The sequence below is a fragment of the Procambarus clarkii genome, chromosome 41 (genome assembly GCF_040958095.1).
Source record: "Procambarus clarkii isolate CNS0578487 chromosome 41, FALCON_Pclarkii_2.0, whole genome shotgun sequence".
Classification (NCBI taxonomy): domain Eukaryota; kingdom Metazoa; phylum Arthropoda; class Malacostraca; order Decapoda; family Cambaridae; genus Procambarus; species Procambarus clarkii.
The window spans coordinates 32,267,139-32,291,654 of record NC_091190.1 but is presented as its reverse complement, the minus strand read 5'-3'; the positions used below and the strand labels follow the sequence as shown (position 1 = coordinate 32,291,654).

Below are 24,516 nucleotides of genomic sequence, written 5' to 3'. Positions count from 1 at the left end.
AATATGGTAATTACAGTCTTGTAAAGCCACTAGCACGCGCAGCGTTTCGGGCAGGTCCTTAATCTAAGAAAATTTTAAGGAGGTAAATATTGCAAAATTTATAGACAAAAAAATGATAACAGATTACATGAAATGAAAAAAAAAAAAAAAGATGAGAGAAAAATTGTAGGTACAGTATATTAAAGCACATAGGTAGCTAAGATTGATTGCAATGACAGCTTAAAATTTTGAGAGATGAGATATATACAAGAGTTGTTACATTCTTGTAGAGCCACTAGTACGCGTAGCATTTCGGGCAAGTCCTTAATCCTATGGTCCCTGGAATACGATCCCCTGCCGCGAAGAATCGTTTTTTGGTAGTTGACAACAAATTGAAGAATGAACGAAGAATCGTTCAAATGGTAGTTGACAACAAATTGGTAGGCACAATACAGCAGAAACAATATAAGATTGATTGCAATGACAGCTTGAATGGTAGTTGACAAAAATTGGTAGTCACAATACAGCATATGGCTAGCACATTAAAGAAGACAGCAATGAACACAATGATAAGGTTGTTTGATATTACATAAAAATTAGGAGATTGGGTAACACTAGGTACAGAGCAAATTTAAAGCTCAGTGTAGGAAACTAAGAAGATGAAGTTAGGTACTTTTTGGTTTTGCTTTTAAATAAGGCAAAAGTTTTACAGTTTTTCAATTCACTAGGGAGTGAGTTCCATAGACTAGGTCCCTTAATTTGCATAGAGTGTTTACACAGATTAAGTTTGACCCTGGGGATATCAAAGAGATATTTATTTCTGGTGTGGTGATAATGGGTCCTATTACATCTGTCCAGGGAGAGTTTCAGAGCATGGTTTGCATTTAAGAACGGTTTTGTAAATGTAGTTGACACAAGAGAATGTGTGGAGGGAGTTAATATTTAGCAAGTTTAGGGATTTAAACAAGGGAGCTGAGTGTTGTCTGAAAGCAGAGTTAGTTATTATTCTGATAGCAGATTTTTGCTGTGTGATGATGGGCTTAAGGTGGTTTGCAGTGGTAGACCCCCATGCACAGATACCATAATTAAGATAGGGGTAGATTAGTGCATAATATAGTGAGAGGAGAACAGAGTTAGGAACATAATATCTGATTTTGGAGAGCATACCAACTGTCTTAGAGACTTTCTTAGTTATGTGTTGAATGTGGGTGCTGAAGTTGAGTCTCTTGTCTAGGAATAGGCCAAGAAACTTGCCATCATTTTTATTACTGATGTTAATGTTGTCTATCTGTAGCTGAATTGCATTTGATGATTTGCTTCCAAATAAGATGTAGTAAGTCTTTTCGATGTTTAATGTTAGTTTGTTCGTTGACATCCATAAGTGGACTTTTTTTAATTCATTATTCACAACATTATTTAGTGTATGTGGGTTGAGGTTTGAGTAGATAAGGGTAGTATCGTCAGCAAACAATATAGGTTTGAGAATATTAGAGACATTAGGCAGATCGTTTATATATATAAGAAATAGAAGAGGTCCTAAGATGCTGCCCTGTGGTACTCCAACGGTAATTGGTAGAGTGGAAGAAGTTGTATCATTGATGGTCACATATTGGTGTCTGTCACTAAGATAGGATCGGATGTAGTCAAGGGCAAGGCCTCGGATTCCATAATGCTGGAGTTTAAGTAAGAGGTAGTTGTGATTAACAGTATCAAAGGCTTTTCTTAGGTCAATGAAGAGTCCAATCGGAAACTCATTTTTGTCAAGGGCTGAGTAGATAATGTCAAGGAGACTAATGATTGCATCGTTGGTGCTCTTTTGGGACCGGAAGCCAAACTGGCAGGGGGTGAGTATGTCGAATTTTACGAGGTAGGAATAGAGCTGTTTGTAAATAATTTTTTCAAATATTTTTGATAGAATGGGTAGATTTGATATTGGTCTATAATTGTTTATGTCCGCCGGATTGCCTCCTTTATGGACTGGCGTTACTCTTGCTTTTTTGAGGATATCAGGGAAGGTGTGATACTCTATAGATTTGTTGAACAGTAGTGCTATGGGTGGGGCAAGGGCATGGGAGGCTCTCTTGTACACAATGGACGGAATTTCACTGGTGTTCCCTGCCTTGGTTTTTAGAGAATGTATGATGGACACAACATCTGCCGGGCTGATTGGTGAAAGGAGAAGAGAGTTTGGATAGCTGCCTGAGAGATATGTGTTAATATGAGTCTGAGTCTGTGGGATTTTACTGGCAAGATTAGCACCAACCGATGAAAAGAAACTATTAAATTCATTTGCCATTTCTAAATCAGTTGACGGTATATCACCATCCTTGTAGAGTTTTATTTGGTTATGTGAGTGTTGTTTAGTTCCTAGGATACTAGAGATAGTTTTCCAAGTGCTTTTCATGTTGCCTTTTGCTTCATTGAATCTATTCATATAAAATGCAAGTTTTGCCTTTCTTATGATACTGGTAAGCATTGATGAGTACCTTTTAGCTACTTCCTTTAAAACTAGGCCAATCCTAACTTTCTTTTCATATTCATGTTTCTTGTTGATTGAGTTGAGAATGCCACTTGTGAGCCATGGATTGTTTAATCTTTTGTCAGTTACTTGCTTGGTAAGAAGGGGACAATGAAGGTTGTAGAGGCTTAGAGTTTTGGAGAGGAAGAGGTTAGCTAATGAATTTATATCATGGGTATTATTGAATTCAGAATCCCAGTTAATATTGTAAAGTGCCTCTATAAGATTGTCTAAAGCTGATTCACTGTGTAGCCTAAATGAAAGTTTCTTGCTTTTTGGTGGTGTTATGTCCATGTTCGCTATGAGAAAGGTAGGATAGTGGTCAGTTGTTCTGTCGTAGATTATACCAGATACAAGGGGAGCTGTTATGTTTGTCCATATGTGGTCCAAGGTAGTGGCTGATGTTTGAGTGACTCGGGTAGGTTTGGTGATTGTGGGGATTAGCATACAGGAGTTCATGCTGTTAAGGAAATAGTCAACTTGAGAGCAATTTTGTTGACCCAGGTCAATATTAAAATCTCCTCCCAGAATGATGTGGTTTTTGTTGAGATTGTTGTTTATAATAAGATTCCTTAGATTGTCTGAAAAAGAAGCTATGTTAGTATTGGGAAATCTATAGATGGCTCCAATAGTCAAAGAGGATTTAAGGGATTTAATTGTAAACTGAGCAAAAGTATATTCACAGTAGTCATCTCTGTCACTAATAACACTGTTGCAGATAAATGTATCTCGGTAATATTTATAGCTGTGCCACCACCTTTTTTATTTGGCCTACAGTTATGAATGGCTTTATAACCAGCTAAGTTGTAGAGTTGGGTATAGTCTTTATTTAGCCAAGTTTCTGTTAAAATAATGAACGATAGGTTAGTACCTATTGCTGTGAGTAATGCATTTAAATCGTCAAAATGTTTACCAAGTGATCTAACATTTTGGTTATAAACTGATAGACAGGTGCTATTTTGAAGTTTGTTTTTAGCCTGGTGTGCTGTGAAATACTTGCAATAATGATGATCGATGTGCTGGTTGGTGTAGATATGAGACAGAAGATTTTGATCAGGATCAATATCAGTGTGCATAGAGATGCAGAGGGATCACGATACAAGATACACGATAAAGCAAAACACAAGAATAAAAGCAAATACAATAAAATAGTAACAATTTAGAAGTAAAATAAAGATCCAATAGATAGCCAGGGAGTACACAGAAGTTACATAAAATAAAAAACAAAAAATCAGTAGAGACTGACAATATAAATGTAAAATAAAAAGTAATAAGAAAAATAATAATCATAAAAAAAATTATCTTGAAGATAATTAGCTTAGTAATGGTTAATTAACAGGGTAATAAAAAGCCCTAGGTTTAGTGACAAGGGGATTAACTAAGAACAAATAATTAAGAGTATAAAACAGGCAAAAATGACAAACAAACAAAAATAAAATACAATAAAAATAAAAATAAACACCTTTGGAAAGGAAAGGCAGAGCTTAAGTACACTTTGGTTGTATGTGAGACTACAAATTATGTTCTGGTTATTCAGCTGATATCCCACAGTCATCCAGGAAAGAAGTGAGGTGTGCTTCAGTGGTTATGACATAAGAGTTTATTGAAGGCAGACTGGCATTTATAACTCTCAATCAAGTGAATATCAAAGTTATATTTACATTACTCTAGAAATTTATATCACTCTAAATTTATCAGAAGTTTATATTACTCTAGCCTAGCTTTATCATTTTTGCTGTAATTGTCTGGGAATGATATTTTTACCCGACTTACCTAAGAGCAACTAACTCAAGTGGCCTCGATGACAACAAGAAGCCGGCGGCTTATTGAAGGTCCAACCCCCCCCCCCCCCGACCATTTGCCTTGATGATCTTTTCCAGGTGTATTATGAAATTCAGCACAGTTTTGGCAGTTTTGGCTTCGGCGGGTAGGCAGTTCCACCGATTAATACTCCTCTGGGTGAAAAAGCCTGATATGAAGTTATATTAGCCTACTTGGCAATTATATTAGCCTGACTGGTATAATCCTCTGTTAATTATATTATCCAAACTGGCAATTATATTAAGATTGTGAATTACACGAGCCTGACTGGCAATTATATTAGCATGACTGTCAATTTATATCAAAGAGATATTTATTTATGTTGTGGTGCTCGTGGGTTCTGTTACATCTACCAATGAAGAGTTTCAGATCAGGATTAGCATTTAGGAACAAGGTTTTGTACATGTAAATAGCACAAGAAAATGTGTAGAGCGAGTGTATATATAGCGTGTTTAGGGATTTAAACAGAGAGGCTGGGTGTTGTTTGAAGACAGTTTTATAGTTCTGATAGCAGATTTTTATTGGGTGATGATGGGCTTGTGGTAATTTGCAGTGGATGATTGAACCCCATGCACAGATACCATATGTTTACATACCAACCCTAATTTACAAAAAAAACTTTTAGAGTTTTAGCTCCTTCCATTGCATTGCTCTACAACAAATTTGAACTCCAAACCTTTCCTGATATTCTAAAAAAAAGCAAGAGTAACCTTAGTCCATAAAAGTGGCACTCTCACTGAAGTCAACAATTATAGACCAATATCAGTTCTGCCGATTTTGTCTAAAATATTTTAAAGAGGAAATCTACAAGCAGCCTTACTCCTATTTAGTAAAACAAAATATACTTACTTGCCATAATGGCTTCAGGCCCAAAAAAAGAACTAGCTATGCATTGATTAGTATGATTAACTTGATATATGCAGCTCTTTAAAAAATGAGTACCCAGTTCATTTATTTGTTGACCAACAAATAACTTTTTGACACTGTCAACACATTAACCTTTTTATATTACAACATTACGGGGTAAGAGGTCATTCCCTCCAGTACCTAAAATCTTACCTCAGTGACAGGCTCCAGTATGTCTGTGAATGAATCCAATTTTCCCACTCTACCCATTAACACTGGTGTTCCACCGGGCAGTATTTTTCGCCCTCCTCTCCCCGTACCTTTCCAGCCCGTTTCCATTGTGATGGGGCTTGGTTGGCGGATGCTACAGGGTAATGCTCCTTGGGACTGTGTCCTCTGTTCATATGAAGCCTTATGCTCCTGCTGCCATCTTCACTAATTGTGTTGAATGCTTTTTTCCTGTTGTTTAATTTTTTCATCCCCATTCTCCTTTTTAATTGCTATTTCCTGTGTCCTATCCTCTAGTTGTGGCTCCATGGAGGTTATGGGGTCTTGTTTGTTGAAGAAATGTTTACCTGTCCATTTACATGCTGATATTTGGCCCTATTTTTAACTTCTCAGACATGGGGTGGGAGACCAGACCCCCAAGTCGGACTGTGATGGAAAGCCGGGCTCTGTAGCCCCCTGCTACTTTGGTCCCAGACCAAGCAGCTACTGATTCTCCTTACTTGATACTTGCTTGATGGGATTCTGGGAGTTCTTATACTCCCCAAGCCCGGCTTGAGGCCAGGTTTGAATTGTGAGAGCTTGGTCCACCAGGTCCCGACTACCCCACTCTACTCCCCTCCCACCTCTGTGAAAGGGTTGAGCCCCAAACCCCCAGTGATGACCACCTCATCACATGGAGTGGCTCCTTCTCTCATTGTAACAACTACGCCTTTTACCCCTTCCCTCTTACTGGGGGTGCTTCGTTGCTGTACCCTCTGTGGGAACCAACCTGTGAGATTTATATTTATTTAATTTATATGAATTTATATAGAATTTATATTTACGTTAATTTATATACTTCGATAGCAATTTGTATGATGATAAGTGGACTGTATTTCTGCAATAATCTCACAAATCGACCCTCTACACATTAGGGGGGGGTTTATATTGAATTTATATATATGCAGCCAATCAAACTACAGTATTAACTACATATTAGTGTACATTGAAGAGGTTCCTTATCTTATTGTACAGCAGGCCTTAGTCCACCAGGTATAACCAGGATGTAGACACCAAATTATCCTCTTTGAGGTAGCTTCCATCACCCAGTAACTGGTACACAAAGCATGCTTCCTCGTCTTGACCTGTCAAAAGGGCGCTAGCTATGAAGCCAGAATCCTAATATATGACAGCTATATCAGAGAAAACACTGTACATTGAACCATAAAGACCTAGGCTTAATTACCTTTTATTAAGAGGCAGTTCGTATTCTAACCGGCTCGCCCCTATCTAATGACATTAATGGCCATAAATGATAGATAAATGGGTTTCGGCAGAACACTTAACTTGTATTTGTTGACAGCGTGTTGATGATGGTACACCCTTGGTTTCCATAACACTTCGTCCAAGTCAAATTAACAGGAGCCGAATTGCTCCCGTGCCTCTGGTCTAAGTACAATAATGGCTGACCACTCCCTCACCCCTGACGCCTCTGGCCTACATTGTCCAGATATCAGAAAGTGATAGAAGGGTCACATTTACTCCACTTTAATACTGATAATTAAATTAATTTATATGAGATGTTTTTATGATGGTAAAGTCCAAAGACTAATGTATTTAAGAATAATTCCCACCATAATAGGTGGTGAATTTATAATAGTATGTGGTAATGATATCCCGTTTTCTAGAGACGGAAAATTCCACTACAAGTTACATTTTCTATGGGTTAACTTGTTTATACAACACAGCAATACTATCTGCCTGTGTGTTATTATTAAATGGTGTCGGATTTTCCGACACCCTCCACAGTCGCACGCGCACGATTCCTTCCTGTTCTAATATGTTCCAAGCTTTCCAAGCTTTGTTTGGTCCTACTACATGGACTAAGTATTTTGAAATTTGTCATTTTGATTCTGCTAGTCCTGATGATTTATTCATCTTTAAACTCTTTGTTGATTCGGTGAATACCTTTGTCACTATTAACCCCACCCGTACTGATACACGTGTTGTTGCAGCTCCTTCTCGGGAAGCAGCTGTCCGCTTAGCTTTGTTGTCCTGCATTTGGGAGACCCCTGTTCAGATCTCTAAAAGTGCCTGGTTAAATGGCAGGATTTGTACAGTTATTCTCCTACACCATGTAGCGAATGATGATAGGGAGCTGAAAGACATTAATGAGCTGAAAGGATATTAAACATATTCTTGATGCCCAAGGCCATTCTTTCCTCAAGATTGATATGTTACTCGGCCCCCCTCTCCCTCATGGTTATCATGGACAGTCTCTTTGTGTAATGAAGATCACTTTTGATAGTAGGTCCCTTCCGTCTTCCGAAATTCTTGCTGGTGCCAGATGCTCCGTTCCGGAGTACATCTGCTCTCCTTGCCTCTGCAATAAGTGCTGGAAATTTGGGAATGGTTCCCTCAAATGCTTAAGTGCCGTGTCTCTATGCCCCTTGAGTGGATACTCAAGTCATTCTAAGACAGTGCTTTTCTTCCCAAGCTCACTGCATCAATTGCAGTGATGCCCACCCTACCTTCTGCCGCACATGTGTGCACTACAAATTTGAGGAAGCCATCCTCTATTTGAAACATCAGAATCATTTATCTTTTACTGAGACAAAATGTCAAGTATGCTATTTTCCATCTTTCTCTGGCATGTTTTATGCTCGTGTGTTGCGTTCCACTTCTTGCCCCCTCTCACTTTCTCAGTTTTGCAACTGTTTCCACGCCTTGGACTCAGACACTACCACCACCACTTCTGCTCTTTTAAATTCTGGGCCAGAGGGTCTTCCTCCTGGTTTTCTGTCTGGTGTCTCCTTCCTTCCTTCCTTCCCAGTCTTCCTTATCTCTTGTGCCCTCTTTTTCCTTCTTGCTCCAATCCTCCTCAGCCGTCCCCCTCTGTCTTCTGGCCCTCCACACTGCCTCTCCATCCGGATCTTTGTCCATCCTCCCAGCAATCTTCATGTTGACTGCTCCTGTTCTCCTTCTCCTGTTGAGACTATAGAGGCTGTCGCCCAGTTCGTTGCTGCTGGCACACCTAGCTGTGTCAGAAATGTAAGCCTGGCTCTTCTTCTTCTTCTTCCTCCCTGGCGGGTAAGAAGGCATCAATCTCTTCCTCATCTTCCGACTCCGACTCTATCCCTACATCCCCTCCCATTTCGGTGATTAAGTCCACTGTCCCGGATATGGAGATTCTCTTGGCGCTCTCTCTCTCTCTCTCTCTCTCTCTCTCTCCTCTCTCTCTCTCTCTCTCTCTCTCTCTCTCTCTCTCTCTCTCTCTCTCTCTCTCTCTCTCTCTCTCTCTCTCTCTCTCTCTCTCTCTCTCTCTCTCTCTCTCTCTCTCTCTCTCTCTCTCTCTCTCTCTCTCTCTCTCTCTCTCTCTCTCTCTCTCTCTCTCTCTCTCTCTCTCTCTCTCTCTCTCTCTCTCTCTCTCTCTCTCCTCTCTCTCTCTCTCTCTCTCTCTCTCTCTCTCTCTCTCTCTCTCTCTCTCTCTCTCTCTCTCCTCTCTCTCTCTCTCTCTCTCTCTCTCTCTCTCTCTCTCTCTCTCTCTCTCTCTCTCTCTCTCTCTCTCTCTCTCTCTCTCTCTCTCTCTCTCTCTCTCTCTCTCTCTCTCTCTCTCTCTCTCTCTCTCTCTCTCTCTCTCTCTCTCTCTCTCTCTCTCTCTCTCTCTCTCTCTCTCTCTCTCTCTCTCTCTCTCTCTCTCTCTCTCTCTCTCTCTCTCTCCCCCTCCCTCCCTCCCTCCCTCCCTCTCTCTCTCTCTCTCTCTCTCTCTCTCCCTCTCTCTCTCTCTCTCTCTCTCTCTCTCTCTCTCTCTCTCTCTCTCTCTCTCTCTCTCTCTCTCTCTCTCTCTCTCTCTCTCTCTCTCTCTCTCTCTCTCTCTCCCCCTCCCTCCCTCCCTCCCTCCCTCTCTCTCTCTCTCTCTCTCTCTCTCTCTCTCTCTCTCTCTCTCTCCTCTCTCTCTCTCTCTCTCTCTCTCTCTCTCTCTCTCTCTCTCTCTCTCTCTCTCTCTCTCTCTCTCTCTCTCTCTCTCTCCCCCTCCCTCCCTCCCTCCCTCCCTCCCTCCCTCCCTCCCTCCCTCTCTCTCTCTCTCTCTCTCTCTCTCTCTCTCTCTCTCTCTCTCTCTCTCTCTCTCTCTCTCTCTCTCTCTCTCTCTCTCTCTCTCTCTCTCTCTCTCTCTCTCTCTCTCTCTCTCTCTCTCTCCCCCTCCCTCCCTCCCTCCCTCCCTCCCTCCCTCCCTCCCTCCCTCCCTCTCTCTCTCTCTCTCTCTCTCTCTCTCTCTCTCTCTCTCTCTCTCTCTCTCTCTCTCTCTCTCTCTCTCTCTCTCTCTCTCTCTCTCTCTCTCTCTCTCTCTCCCCCTCCCTCCCTCCCTCCCTCCCTCCCTCCCTCCCTCCCTCTCTCTCTCTCTCTCTCTCTCTCTCTCTCTCTCTCTCTCTCTCTCTCTCTCTCTCTCTCTCTCTCTCTCTCTCTCTCTCTCTCTCTCTCTCTCTCTCTCTCTCTCTCTCTCTCTCTCTCTCTCTCTCACTCTCTCTCTCTCTCTCTCTCTCTCTCCCTCCCTCCCTCCCTCCCTCCCTCCCTCCCTCCCTCCCTCCCTCCCTCCCTCTCTCTCTCTCTCTCTCTCTCTCTCTCTCTCTCTCTCTCTCTCTCTCTCTCTCTCTCTCTCTCTCTCTCTCTCTCTCTCTCTCACATATGTTTCTCTGTTGAACTCATGTGAGCCTGTGCTCCTGTTGGGTAATTTTAGCTGTCGGCATGCCCTCTGAGGCGATGTTCTGACAAACACCTGGGGCCGCTTTCACGAACCCTTTATCGTATGTTCTTTTCTGTCTCTTCTGAATTATGGTGAACCCACTTATGTTGGCACTCGCACCGTCTCCTGTCTTGATCTTTCCCTCCTGCTCGTCTTCTCTTTATTTAGATTTCACATGGCGGGTTCTTCGTGACCTCCATAACAGTGACCATTTCCTCATCCTTGTCACCTTTTTCTCTTTACCCTTCCCTCTCCTTCCCTAGGTCCCTAGGTGGCAGTTTGCCAAGTCTAACAGGAATCTCTTCACTCTACATGCTACTCTCTCTCTGACCTCTCCGATCTGCCTCTCCCTCGAGCCCTACTCCTTTTTCATGCCATCATATTAGATGCTGCCCTCCACTCTATTCCTTGCTTTACCTCCCGGGGCATGCAGAAGTGCGTTCCCAGGTGGAATGCAGGCTGTTTCGACTGTCCGCTTTAAGAGCACATCCTGGAAGAAAGACAGATGCCGACAGATGGCTGTTTTCTTTTGTTTCATAAGGGGACTGCGGTCCGTACGGCTAAATGTGAGAGTTGGAAATCTTTTGTCTCCATCATTACGTATGATACTCCTCTGCCCCAGATATTGAAGAAAATCTGTAAAATAGCGGGTAAGTTTGTTCCAGATGTCTCGCCACTCCTTCACTTCCATGGTTCTATTGTGGCGGATCCAGTGTCGGTTGCCACCAAACTGTTTCCCTTTTTTGACTGGTGGCTCCATTTCTAGTCTTCCTCCATCATTCCTTATTCGTAAGCACCTTCATGAATCTTGTCCCATAGATTTTCACACGCATCTCCAGCTTCTCTATGATGATCCTTTCTCTCTCTCTCCGAACTCCAGCCTGCCCTGACTCTCTGCAGTTCTATGGCAGCGGGCTCGGAGAGCGAAACATCTCATAATGAATGTCGTCTCTCTCAATGCATGTTTAAGTATATACTGAATCTGTTTAACCGTATCTGGGAGTCGTCATCTGTCCATGAGGAATGGTGGTTGTTTATCCTATTCGGAAACCAGAGTCTCTAGGGACAGCTCTTAAGGACACCTGTCCTGTTGCCCTTATGAGTTGTGTCTGCAAACTCTTTGAACGTATGTTCAATGTCCATCTTATGTTGTTCTTGGAATACTATCGCCACCGCTCCCCTTCTCAACTTGGCTCTTGCAAGTGTCAAAGCATGACTGATGTCTTGGTGAACATGGAGGTCTATATTCATACTGCTTTTATTGCAAAGACCTCTGTTGTTGCTAACCTATTTTGACCTGGAAAAGGCATACGACACCACCTGGAGATAGCATATTCTGTCCCAACTCTGTTTGTGGTACTCTCCTTCTCTTCTTACGAAGCTTCCTCTCTAATCGTTCCTTTAGAGTGATGGTTTGTACCATTCTGCCTCTTTTCGGCAATACAAAGGTGTACCCTACGGAAGTGTTCAGAGCACTTATTCATTTTCCTGGTTGCCCTCAATGGTCTTCTTTACTCCTTTCCCTCTGGCATCTCCTCAGCTCTCTATGTTGACAATCTTACCCTTTGTTGTCGAGGTGATGACTTGCCTTTCCTCCAACAGCAGCTTCAACTTGCGATTGATGCCGTGTCGTGATTGCCACCGTGTTGTGATTGTCACCACCATGACTGGTGGCCCTGGGCCACCAGTCATCGCATCATGTTCTCTACAACTAAAACTTGTGCTATGACTTTTACTCGGAAGTAAGTCGGGTAGGCTGCTCCATTATTGAGACTTAATGAAAAATACAAGACAAATGGAACACATTTGAAACAAAGAAAGATTGTCATAATGGAGCAGCCTACCCGACAAAAACTGAACGAACCTTTATTTCATGTGTCGGCTTTTCAAATTGTTTCTACTGTTTTTTATATATATATTTTTTTTTTATGTAAGAAACATGGAGTAGCCTACCTGCCGAACACCGAACGAACCTTTTTTCACATTTGTTCTGTTTTTCAATTTTTTTTTTTAATTTTCGGTTTTCTTATTTAAGAAACATGGAGCAGCCTATCTGCCGAACACCGAACAAACCTTTTGCTATAAGACAAATGAAAAAAAGAACAAATTTGAAGAAAGAAAAAGTCATAAAGGTTTGTTCAGCATATGTAAGGTAGGCTGCTCCATTATTTAAAAAATTGAATATCATATTAATGTTTTTCGGTTGTAGAACGGATTAATTTTGATTTCTATTATTGTCAATGGGGACATTCGTTTTGTATGACGTCCGTTTCACATGACGATCACGGCGCTGGAATGGATTAAACTCGTTATTCGAGGTTCCACTGTAATCCCCTCTTGTGCAAAGATTCTGCTAAATGTATGGGGTTAATCTTTGACACTTGTTTGTCTTGGTGTCCCCATATCTCTTACCTCGTGAGTTAAATGCTCTAAGGTCCTTAACTTACTTAAGGTAAGTTATACTTCCCGGGAAGCTGATACGAGCACGCTCCGCTTTCGTGCTGTCTGAACTCGATTATGGTTGTCGTGCTTACTCGTCTGCCTCTCCTTCTACTCATTGCTGTCTTGATGCTCTGCACCATACTGGGTTATGCTGCAGCTCTGATGCTTTGCGTTCGACTGCAACCCTAAACCGATATGTTGAAACAGGCATTCTGTTTCTACAGGATCTCCATGATCGCTACTGTCTTCTCAGCATTGCGCAGTCCCTTCAACACCCTCCTCACTCAAGCTTATGTCGTACTTTTCCTTACACACTTTTCTTCACACTCCCGCTCCATTTCTGTCGTCACAGATGGGTCAAAGTTTTCAGATAGTGTAGGCTACTCTGGTGTTTTCCTAACCACACCTATGTGTCGCTGTTACGGACCCGAATCCAGCGTCCGAGCCTGGAGCAGTGACGACCACGCCATCGGTGGGTCAGCTCCCGAAACCCCCTCCAAATGGACGACGACACCTGGTGAGGACGAGGTGTACTGGCCACAAGGGCTAGTTTCCAGTCCTGATTAGCTCGTAACACAGCCGCTGCTGACCTCTGGTGAGGTGGAGCTTAGACAGCAACGCCATCTATGGAATGGATACGTCGGGCGTTTGTGTCTAAGCCTGTAAGTGAGGTGCTTTATTGTGTCCCTGTTACTGATGACGTGTCTGATTACAGAGTCGACCTGGGACTGCTGTAATGGAAGTTGAGTCAGTCTACCCAAGGCAGTCGTCTCGTCTCCAAGTGTTTGCTGCAGCAGCTGTGAGTCGCCCCCGGATGAACACTGTGGTGTTGACCTGCCTGAGAAGTGGCAGTTGGGGGATTGTCATATCCGGGACTGACTGGAGGAGACGATTAACCACTGGGGAGTTGTGGCAAGGAGAGTGATCTGTGGTATCACACGAGGCTCCTGACTAAGGGTTCGCGACCTTAGTATCGATCGTGGAGTGGCCTAGCCAGCGTCGCTGATTTGGAACCTGCCAGCTATCTGCTGGACTTGTGGTTGACGGCCTCCACGACGGTGCCCCCAGTGGAACTGTGCTTTGACTGCCCTGTGGCCGGGGTAGACTCAAGATTCTCGAAGGATTGATCGTGAGGCCACAAGAGCACCAAGAACTTGGCATCGTGAACACCGCGAAGATCCAGAGTCTTCAGAAGAAGACAACAGTGTAGATAATAGTGTTTATACCCCCCCCCCGTGTAATCTTCTTATATATATTTATTGGTGACGGTAATTATATTATTAAGTTTTTGACTTTATTTCCGTTCCCCTTTAATTTACTTGCGTTACGGATCACATCCCTTGAAAGCCACTACTGGCTTGGGGCCGGATACCCTTCCTCTAACAACATCAGAGTAAGAACCCGGTTGCGACCCGAGAGGGCCGTAACAGTCGCCTGCCTCCAGAGACTAGCATCTTCACAGCAAAACTTTATGCTATTTTGTAAGCTTTTTGTCAACTGCTTTCTCACTGTCAGTTGTAGTTGACTATCACAGTGCCCTCAGGGCTCTGGAGTCCTTTAATCCCGTCCATCCTGTGGTCATCGAAATTCAACATTGGCTGTTTTTTATCTCCAGTGGATTTAAGACAGTGGAGTTTTGCTGGGTCCCCAGCCATATTGGTGTCTTTAAATGAGCGTGCAGACTCTGTCACTAAGGAGGCTATCTGCACTTGCCTCCATCTCCCGTAAAGGTGTTCTTCATTCTGACTTCTACCCAGTTATTCATTCCTCAATACTTGCCCGTTGGCAGGGTTGTTGATCTTCATTTACTTGTGACAAACTGCGTACTCTTAAAGGTAGCACGTCCCCGTGGTCTTCCTCCTACCACCATAACCGGCGATGAGAAATGACTCTGACGAGATTATGTATTAGCCATACACGTTTAATTCATAGGTACTTAATGGAGCATCGCCCTTCTCTTTATGGGCTAAACTGCATTGTCCCTCTTACATTCGTGCATATCCTTGTTTAATATCCTGACTTCCAGGATGTGCGTATGTCTTGTTTCCTGACTGTCCCTCGTGGTCACTTGTCCTTCGATAGAATCCTTGATGAATCATATACCTTTGATATTTTTTGCCTTATGCGCTTTTGTTCTCGAAATGGCATCCTTGGTGATATTTACCATTTTTTTTGATATCCCACACAGTTGATGGTGCTTCGTAGCCATCCCAGCTTGGTGGCCTTTTTTGATAATTACTTTCTCATTTACATTTATGGCATTCCGAATGCCTCTCAATACCTCAAGCCAGTGTTATTTACTTTTTACTCAACCCTCATTTTCTCCAATTCTAAGAATTGGCAATATCCAGATTGGTAATAAAATAGATGGTAAATTCCATGTTGTTCTCATTCATAACAAGCTGAATTTCCAGTGTCACATACAAAATATAGCCAATAAAATATTTTAAAATCACTTGGCATTCTTTTCTAAATCAGATATTATGTACCTTAGTTAAGCTTTATTGGCCTCTTGTCTATCCTTATCACAATTTTGGTATCATTGCCTGGGGTTCTACTACCCAAATTTATCTACGATCTCTAATTACTCAAGACAAATGAGCAATTAGAACAATTACAAACTGAAGCCCCAGACAGCATTGAGTCCCCCCCCCCTTTTCTTAAATCCAAATCTTTGAATATTTTAAATAATGCTAAACCAGTCCTTAAATACATGGTAGAGGGTTGTAACAGAACCTTTGGACTCTACACTAGAAACAAATATTTATTTGATATTCCAAGAGTGTGACTTAACCAAAGTGGAAATGTTCCACAAATCAAGAGTCCCAAAATGTAAAATGTTCTTCCCAATAACATCAAAGTCTGTCCCTCTCTCAACCAGTTTAAGAGAGAAACTAAGTACAACCTAATAAACTCCATTTAACCTACCTTACCTACTGGTTGTCAATCTATGTCTTGCTATTTTTAAACAATAATGATTATTTACTGAACTTGTAATACTGCTGATATCTGCCACGTAAAAAAATTGTATTATGTTTTTTAGTTAAAATTACCATCGGCAGTTCTGCTGCACTTTGCTGTTTCATTCAACATGTAATTATTGTCATTCATTTTATTTTATCTACTTCTGTTCAACTTTTGCTTTTGATCTCATTTACTTTTAACTCTCAGTTTTATTTTTTTTCCACATCATGCCTGAAACGCCGTGCATATTAGTGGCTTTAGACACAGTATATACTTCCTCTATCTAGAAATCCAACATTGTGTTTATAACCCATTTTGTATGTACTTTTCTCAAAAAAAGCATTAACATCATAAGCACTAGCATTATGTTAAACAGCGATTGCTTAGGGAATAGTATAGTGAAATGTGAGAAGTGAGAAATATAATACCTGATTTTTTAGAATACTGTATACCAACAGTTTAAATTAAGACTTCGCCTGTGTGCTGTACATTAGTGTTGAAGTTTAGTCTGTTGTTTGTGTATAGGCCAAGGATCATTTCATAATTTTTATTGCTAATGTTGACATTATCTATCTGAAGGTAAATTTCATTTGATGATTTACTTCCAAATACAATGTAATAGGTCTTCTCTGTGTTTAGTGTAAGTTTGTTGGTTGACATCCAACCACATCCAGTTTGCTTTAATTTGTTATTTACAATATTATTTTTTGTGTGATGCATTGGGGTTTGAATAGATGAAGGTAGTATCACCAGAAAATGATATTGGTTTAAGGATGTTAGAGACATTTGGTAAATCATTGATGTATATAAGCAATAGAAGAGGTCCTAGGATGTTGCCCTGTGGCACTCCTACAGTTAATGGTAGAGAGGGGGTGAAGTTATGTCATTAATGGCTACATATTGGTGTCTGTCATTAAGATATCATGGAATATAGTTATCAGGAAGGCCTCAGATTCCATAATGATTAAATTTAAGTAACTAGTAGGTATGGTTTACAGTATCAAAGCCTGACTGTCAATTATATTAACCTGATTCTGGCAATTGTATTATTCTGAGTCTGGTAATTATAAAACTCATATACAGTATATGAAAATAGCCTAAATATGGTAAATACATTATCTTGAATTGGGCAGTTCTATATTTATATGGATCTAGAAATTATATATATATATATATATATATATATATATATATATATATATATATATATATATATATATATATATATATATATATATATATATTATATATATATATATATATATATATATATATATATATATATATATATATATATATATATATATATATATATTATATATATATATATATATATATATATATATATATATATATATATATATATATATATATATTGATATATATATATATATTTCTCTTTCAGCGCCTCAGTGTCGCGATCCAGAGGGGAAATACCCGCTGCATCCTCGGTTCCTGCCCGGCGTCGGAGGAGTTCGAGGAAATCTACAGCCTCTAGGAAGCGAACTTTTTCTTGTGTCCTCTTAATGTTCATTTTTTGTATAAAATCAGATATGTAACTGTATAACCTAGCATAATAAAGTGTACATCATAATAAAAAATAAAAGGGGGTGGTAGGAGAAGTGAACACTCTTTCGTATTCAGAGTTAAATGTCAAGTTTTTCCCTGAGTGCTCTGTGTTCCCTTCTCTGAGGCTGTGGGTCCCTATAATTACACCAGTGGTGGTACCCCCCTATATATATAAATATATATATATATATATATATATATATATATATATATATATATATATATATGTCGTACCTAGTAGCCAGAATGCACTTCTCATCCTACTATGCAAGGCCCAATTTGCCTAATAAGCCAAGTTTTCATGAATTAATTGTTTTTCGACTACCTAACCTACCTAACCTAACTTTTTCGGCTACCTAACCTAACCTATAAAGATAGGTTTGGTTAGGTTAGGTAGGGTTGGTTAGGTTCGGTCATATATCTACGTTAATTTTAACTCCAATAAAAAAAATTGACCTCATACATAATCAAATGGGTAGCTTTATCATTTCATAATAAAAAAATTAGAGAAAATATATTAATTCAGGAAAACTTGGCTTATTAGGCAAATCGGGCCTTGCATAGTAGGCTGACAAGTGCGTTCTGGCAACTAGGTACGACATATATATATATATATATATATATATATATATATATATATATATATATATATATATATATATATATATATATATATATATATATATATATATATATATATATATATATATGCGGAAAATCCACAGAGAAATATGAAATGAGGTGAACGTTTCGGCTTTCTTCCATCATCCTTATCTTTCTTTATTTCTATCTTTCATCCTTATTCTCTGACCGCTTAATCCTCTTTGACCATTCTAAGCTAAGCTATACCTGTTTTTGGTTAATTCCTTCCCTAGGGATGGGTTGGGTCAGGTGTCGGCCTATATATCCTCCCCCTTCCCTTCTCCTTAGTCAGTCTGGTGTTGACAAAGGCTTTAACAAAGCCGAAACGTTCACCTCATTTCATATTTCTCTGTGGATTTTCCGCACAAAATGATCAGTGTTTTGTGATATATTTAAAATATATATTTATATATATATATATATATATATATATATATATATATATATATATATATATATATATATATATATATATATATATATATGTCGTACCTAGTAGCCAGAACTCACTTCTCAGCCTACTATTCAAGGCCCGATTTGCCTAATAAGCCAAGTTTTCCTGAATTAATATATTTACTATAATTTTTTTCTTATGAAATGATAAAGCAACCCTTTTCTCTATGTATGAGGTCATTTTTTTTTATTGGAGTTAAAATAAACGTAGATATATGACCGAACCTAACCAACCCTACCTAACCTAACCTAACCTATATTTATAGGTAAGGTTAGGTTAGGTAGCCAAAAAAAGCTAGGTTAGGTTAGGTTAGGTAGGTTAGGTAGACGAAAAAACATTAATTCATGAAAACTTGGCTTATTAGGCAAATCGGGCCTTGAATAGTAGGCTGAGAAGTGCGTTCTGGCTATTAGGTACGACATATATATATATATATATATATATATATATATATATATATATATATATATATATATATATATATATATATATATATATATATATGCGGAAAATCCACAGAGAAATATGAAATGAGGTGAACGTTTCGGCTTTCTTCCATCATCCTTATCTTTCTTTATTTCTATCTTTCATCCTTATTCTCTGACCGCTTAATCCTCTTTGACCATTCTAAGCTAAGCTATACCTGTTTTTGGTTAATTCCTTCCCTAGGGATGGGTTGGGTCAGGTGTCGGCCTATATATCCTCCCCCTTCCCTTCTCCTTAGTCAGTCTGGTGTTGACAAAGGCTTTAACAAAGCCGAAACGTTCACCTCATTTCATATTTCTCTGTGGATTTTCCGCACAAAATGATCAGTGTTTTGTGATATATTTAAAATATATATTTATATATATATATATATATATATATATATATATATATATATATATATATATATATATATATATATATATATATATATATATATATATATATATATATATATATATGTCGTACCTAGTAGCCAGAACTCACTTCTCAGCCTACTATTCAAGGCCCGATTTGCCTAATAAGCCAAGTTTTCCTGAATTAATATATTTACTATAATTTTTTTCTTATGAAATGATAAAGCAACCCTTTTCTCTATGTATGAGGTCATTTTTTTTATTGGAGTTAAAATAAACGTAGATATATGACCGAACCTAACCAACCCTACCTAACCTAACCTAACCTATATTTATAGGTAAGGTTAGGTTAGGTAGCCAAAAAAAGCTAGGTTAGGTTAGGTTAGGTAGGTTAGGTAGACGAAAAAACATTAATTCATGAAAACTTGGCTTATTAGGCAAATCGGGCCTTGAATAGAAGGCTGAGAAGTGCGTTCTGGCTATTAGGTACGACATATATATATATATATATATATATATATATATATATATATATATATATATATATATATATATATATATATATATATATATATATATATATATATATATATATATATATGTGTGTGTGTGTGTGTGTTCTTTTTGGCGAACATGAAATTGACTCGCGAGAAGGCGTCCAACAGGGTGACCCCCTTGCTCCTCTCCTTTTCTGCTTAGTCATCAAACAAGTCACAGAGGTCCTGTCCTGCGAGCTTAACATCTGGTTCTTGGATGATGGTACCCTAGCTGGTTCCCAAGACTCAATCCTGGAGGACATCAGAAAAATCCAGGAGCAAGGTGCAGTTTTAGGCCTCACCCTGAGCCCTTCTAAATGTGAAATAATATGTTCCAACCAGGGCATCGTAGAGAGAATAGAGGGTTTTCTGCCAAATATCCATAAAACTAAACCTGAAGACAGTGCACTCCTAGGAGCTCCCTTGGGGTTGAAAGCCATCGATGAGGTCCTTGATAAGAAAATCGCCGACCTTAAGAGGATGGATGGGAGGATTGAGGATATTGATGCTCATGATGCACTCTACCTCATCACCAGATGTCTGTCCCTCCCCAGGTTAACCTACTTTCTGAGGTGTTCACCATCTTACAGTAGCCAAAAACTAAGTGAGTATGACCGGTTACTGAAATCAATGCTAGAAAAAGCCCTTAACCTCTCTCTCGATGACCTACAGTGGAAACAAGCCTCTCTTCCCGTAAGACTTGGGGGCCTCGGAGTTCGAACAGCAACGCAAATCGCTGTTCCAGCCTTCCTGTCCTCCTTATCAGCATCCGACGACCGTGTGAAGGAAATTCTACCTGCCCACTTACATCAACTGGCAGGTGTACATGATCCCAATTTTACACGCTGTGCCACAGAGTGGACCTCTCGTGCAGGCCAATCACCTCAACCACCATCCCCAAAAGCCCACAAGCAATCCAGCTGGGATGGCCCCATTGTAGACCAAGTTGCTGCAGAGTGCCTGGGTGCCGCAACAACACAACACGACATTGCTCGCCTCACAGCAGTAGCAGCACCACATGCAGGGGATTTCCTGTTAGCAACCCCAATGTCGGCAACTGGCACGCGTCTCACACCACACGCCCTCCGAATTGCTGTGGCCCTCCGCCTTGCTGCCCTAATCCACACTAGATATAGGTGTATTTGCGGCTAGGTGGTGGCTGACAGGTACGGCCACCATGGCCTACTCTGCCAAAGCACAGGGGGATGGCACTTGAGGCACAGTGAAGTTAACGACATCATCAAGAGGAGCCTCACCACAGCTGGATGCCCAGCTGAAAGAGAGCCCCGTTACCTAACGCCCCGTAACTCTGATGCTCTTATTGGTCGCCCGGATGGTATCACAGTGAACCCCTGGAAGAATGGCAAGCAGTTGGTATGGGACTACACGTGCGTATCAACCCTAACTAACACCTACATTAACCTCAGTGTTGCACAACCAGGTGGCGCTGCCACCCACAGGGAAGCAGCCAAATCCCGTAAGTATAGAGAACTGGATCACCACTACAATTTTGTCCCCATTGCTTCTGAGACACTCGGCGCCTGGGGTGAAAGTGCTACCAGTTTTTTGAAGGAACTGGGTTCTAGGCTCATTGAAACAACAAGGGACCCAAGAGCTGCAAGCTTTCTTTTCCAGCGCCTCATTGTGGCGATACAGAGGGGAAATGCGCACTGCATCCAGGGTTCCTGCCCGTCATCTGAGGAGCTGGAGGAACTCGACAACCTATGATAACCATCTTTGTAACCCATATGTAACTCCTTTTTTGTAACAAAGTTCAAATAAAGTAAATATATATGTGTACATACAAAAGAATGGGGGCGGTAGGAGAAGATAATATAAGTGTTCAGTGAGAAACCACAAGGTCTCCTCTGAATACTTTTTATTTTCTTCTCCGAGGCTATGGGTCCCCACATTGGCACCAGAGGTGGTACCCTCACAAAAAATATATAAATATATATATATTATATATATATATATATATATATATATATATATATATATATATATATATATATATATATATGTCGTACCTAATAGCCAGAACGCACTTCTCAGCCTACTATTCAAGGCCTGATTTGCCTAATAAGCCAAGTTTTCATGAATTAATGTTTTTTCGTCTACCTAACCTAACCTAACCTAGCTTTTTTTGGCTACCTAACCTAACCTTACCTATAAATATAGGTTAGGTTAGGTTAGGTAGGGTTGGTTAGGTTCGGTCATATATCTACGTTAATTTTAACTCCAATAAAAAAAAATTGACCTCATACATAGAGAAAAGGGTTGCTTTATTATTTCATAAGAAAAAAATTATAGTAAATATATTAATTCAGGAAAACTTGGCTTATTAGGCAAATCGGGCCTTGAATAGTAGGCTGAGAAGTGAGTTCTAGCTACTAGGTACGACATATATATATATATATATATATATATATATATATATATATATATATATATATATATATATATATATATATATATATATATATATATATATATATATATATGTCGTACCTAGTAGCCAGAACTCACTTCTCAGCCTACTATGCAAGGCCCGATTTGCCTAATAAGCCTAGTTTTCATGAATTAATGTTTTTTCGACAACCTAACCTACCTAACCAAACCTAACCTAACGTTTTCGGCTACCTAACCTAACCTAACCTAGAAAGATAGGTTAGGTTAGGTTAGGTAGGGTTGGTTAGGTTCGGTCATATATCTACGTTAATTTTAACTCCAATAAAAAAAATTGACCTCATACATAATGAAATGGGTAGCTTTATCATTTCATAAGAAAAAAAATAGAGAAAATATATTAATTTAGTAAAACTTGGCTTATTAGGCAAATCGGGCCTCGCATAGTAGGCTGAGAAGTGAGTTCTGGCTACTAGGTACGACATATATATATATATATATATATATATATATATATATATATATATATATATATATATATATATATATATATATATATATATATATATATATATATGTGGTACCTAGTAGCCAGAATGCACTTTTCAGCCTACTATGCAAGGCCCGATTTGCCTAATAAGCCAAGTTTTCATGAATTAATTGTTTTTCGACTACCTAACCTACCTAACCTAACCTAACTTTTTCTGCTACCTAACCTAACCTAACCTATAAAGATAGGTTAGGTTAGGTTAGGTAGGGTTGGTTAGGTTCGGTCATATATCTACGTTAATTTTAACTCCAATAAAATAAAATTGACCTCATACATAATGAAATGGGTAGCTTTATCATTTCATAAGAAAAAAATTAGAGAAAATATATGAATTTAGGAAAACTTGGCTTATTAGGCAAATCGGGCCTTGCATATTAGGCTGAGAAGTGCGTTCTGGCTACTAGGTACGACATATATATATATATATATATATATATATATATATATATATATGTCGTACCTAGTAGCCAGAACGCACTTCTCAGCCTACTATGCAAGGCCCGATTTGCCTAATAAGCCAAGTTTTCATGAATTAATTGTTTTTCAACTACCTAACCTACCTAACCTAACCTAACCTAACTTTTTCGGCTTCCTAACCTAACCTAACCTATAAAGATAGGTTAGGTTAGGTTAGGTAGGGTTGATTAGGTTCGGTCATATATCTACGTTAATTTTAACTCCAATAATAAAAATTGACCTCATACATAATGAAATGAGTAGATTTATCATTTCGAAAGAAAAAAAATAGAGAAAATATATTAATTCAGGAAAACTTGGCTTAATAGGCAAATCGGGCCTTGCATAGTAGGCAAGAAAGTGCGTTCTGGCTACTAGGTACGACATATATATATATATATATATATATATATATATATATATATATATATATATATATATATATATATGTCGTACCTAATAGCCAGAACGCACTTCTCAGCCTACTATTCAAGGCCCGATTTGCCTAATAAGCCAAGTTTTCATGAATTAATGTTTTTTCGTCTACCTAACCTACCTAACCTAACCTAACCTAGCTTTTTTTGGCTACCTAACCTAACCTTACCTATATATATAGGTTAGGTTAGGTTAGGTAGGGTTGGTTAGGTTCGGTCATATATCTACGTTAATTTTAACTCCAATAAAAAAAGTTGACCTCATACATAGAGAAAAGGGTTGCTTTATCATTTCATAAGAAAAAAATTATAGTAAATATATTAATTCAGGAAAACTTGGCTTATTAGGCAAATCGGGCCTTGAATAGTAGGCTGAGAAGTGAGTTCTGGCTACTAGGTACGACATATATATATATATATATATATATATGTATATATATATATGTCGTACCTAATAGCCAGAACGCACTTCTCAGCCTACTATTCAAGGCCCGATTTGCCTAATAAGCCAAGTTTTCATGAATTAATGTTTTTTCGTCTACCTAACCTACCTAACCTAACCTAACCTAACTTTTTTTGGCTACCTAACCTAACCTTACCTATAAATATAGGTTAGGTTAGGTTAGGTAGGGTTGGTTAGGTTCGGTCATATATCTACGTTAATTTTAACTCCAATAAAAAAAAATTGACCTCATACATAGAGAAAAGGGTTGCTTTATCATTTCATAAGAAAAAAATTATAGTAAATATATTAATTCAGGAAAACTTGGCTTATTAGGCAAATCGGGCCTTGAATAGTAGGCTGAGAAGTGAGTTCTGGCTACTAGGTACGACATATATATATATATATATATATATATATATATATATATATATATATATATATATATATATATATATATATATATATATATATGTCGTACCTAGTAGCCAGAACGCACTTCTCAGCCTACTATGCAAGGCCCAATTTGCCTAATAAGCCAAGTTATCATGAATTAATTGTTTTTCGACTACCTAACCTACCTAACCTAACAAAGTCCACGATCGTCGTCGCCCCTAAATCAACACAACTACCTAACCTAACCTAACTTTTTCGGCTACCGAAC

The 24,516-nt window shown here is 39.3% G+C and overlaps 1 protein-coding gene across 1 annotated transcript in view; it reads left to right on the top strand.

Moving 5' to 3' along the window:
- The window catches only part of LOC138373240 (mediator of DNA damage checkpoint protein 1-like), a 62,216-nt gene extending 55,115 nt beyond the window's left edge, over positions 1 to 7,101 (top strand). Inside the window, exon 4 of the mRNA XM_069339279.1 lies at positions 7,060 to 7,101. Coding sequence (XP_069195380.1) covers positions 7,060 to 7,101 — 42 coding nt within the window. The remainder of the gene's footprint in view (positions 1 to 7,059) is intronic.
- The last annotated feature ends 17,415 nt before the right edge of the window (positions 7,102 to 24,516 follow it).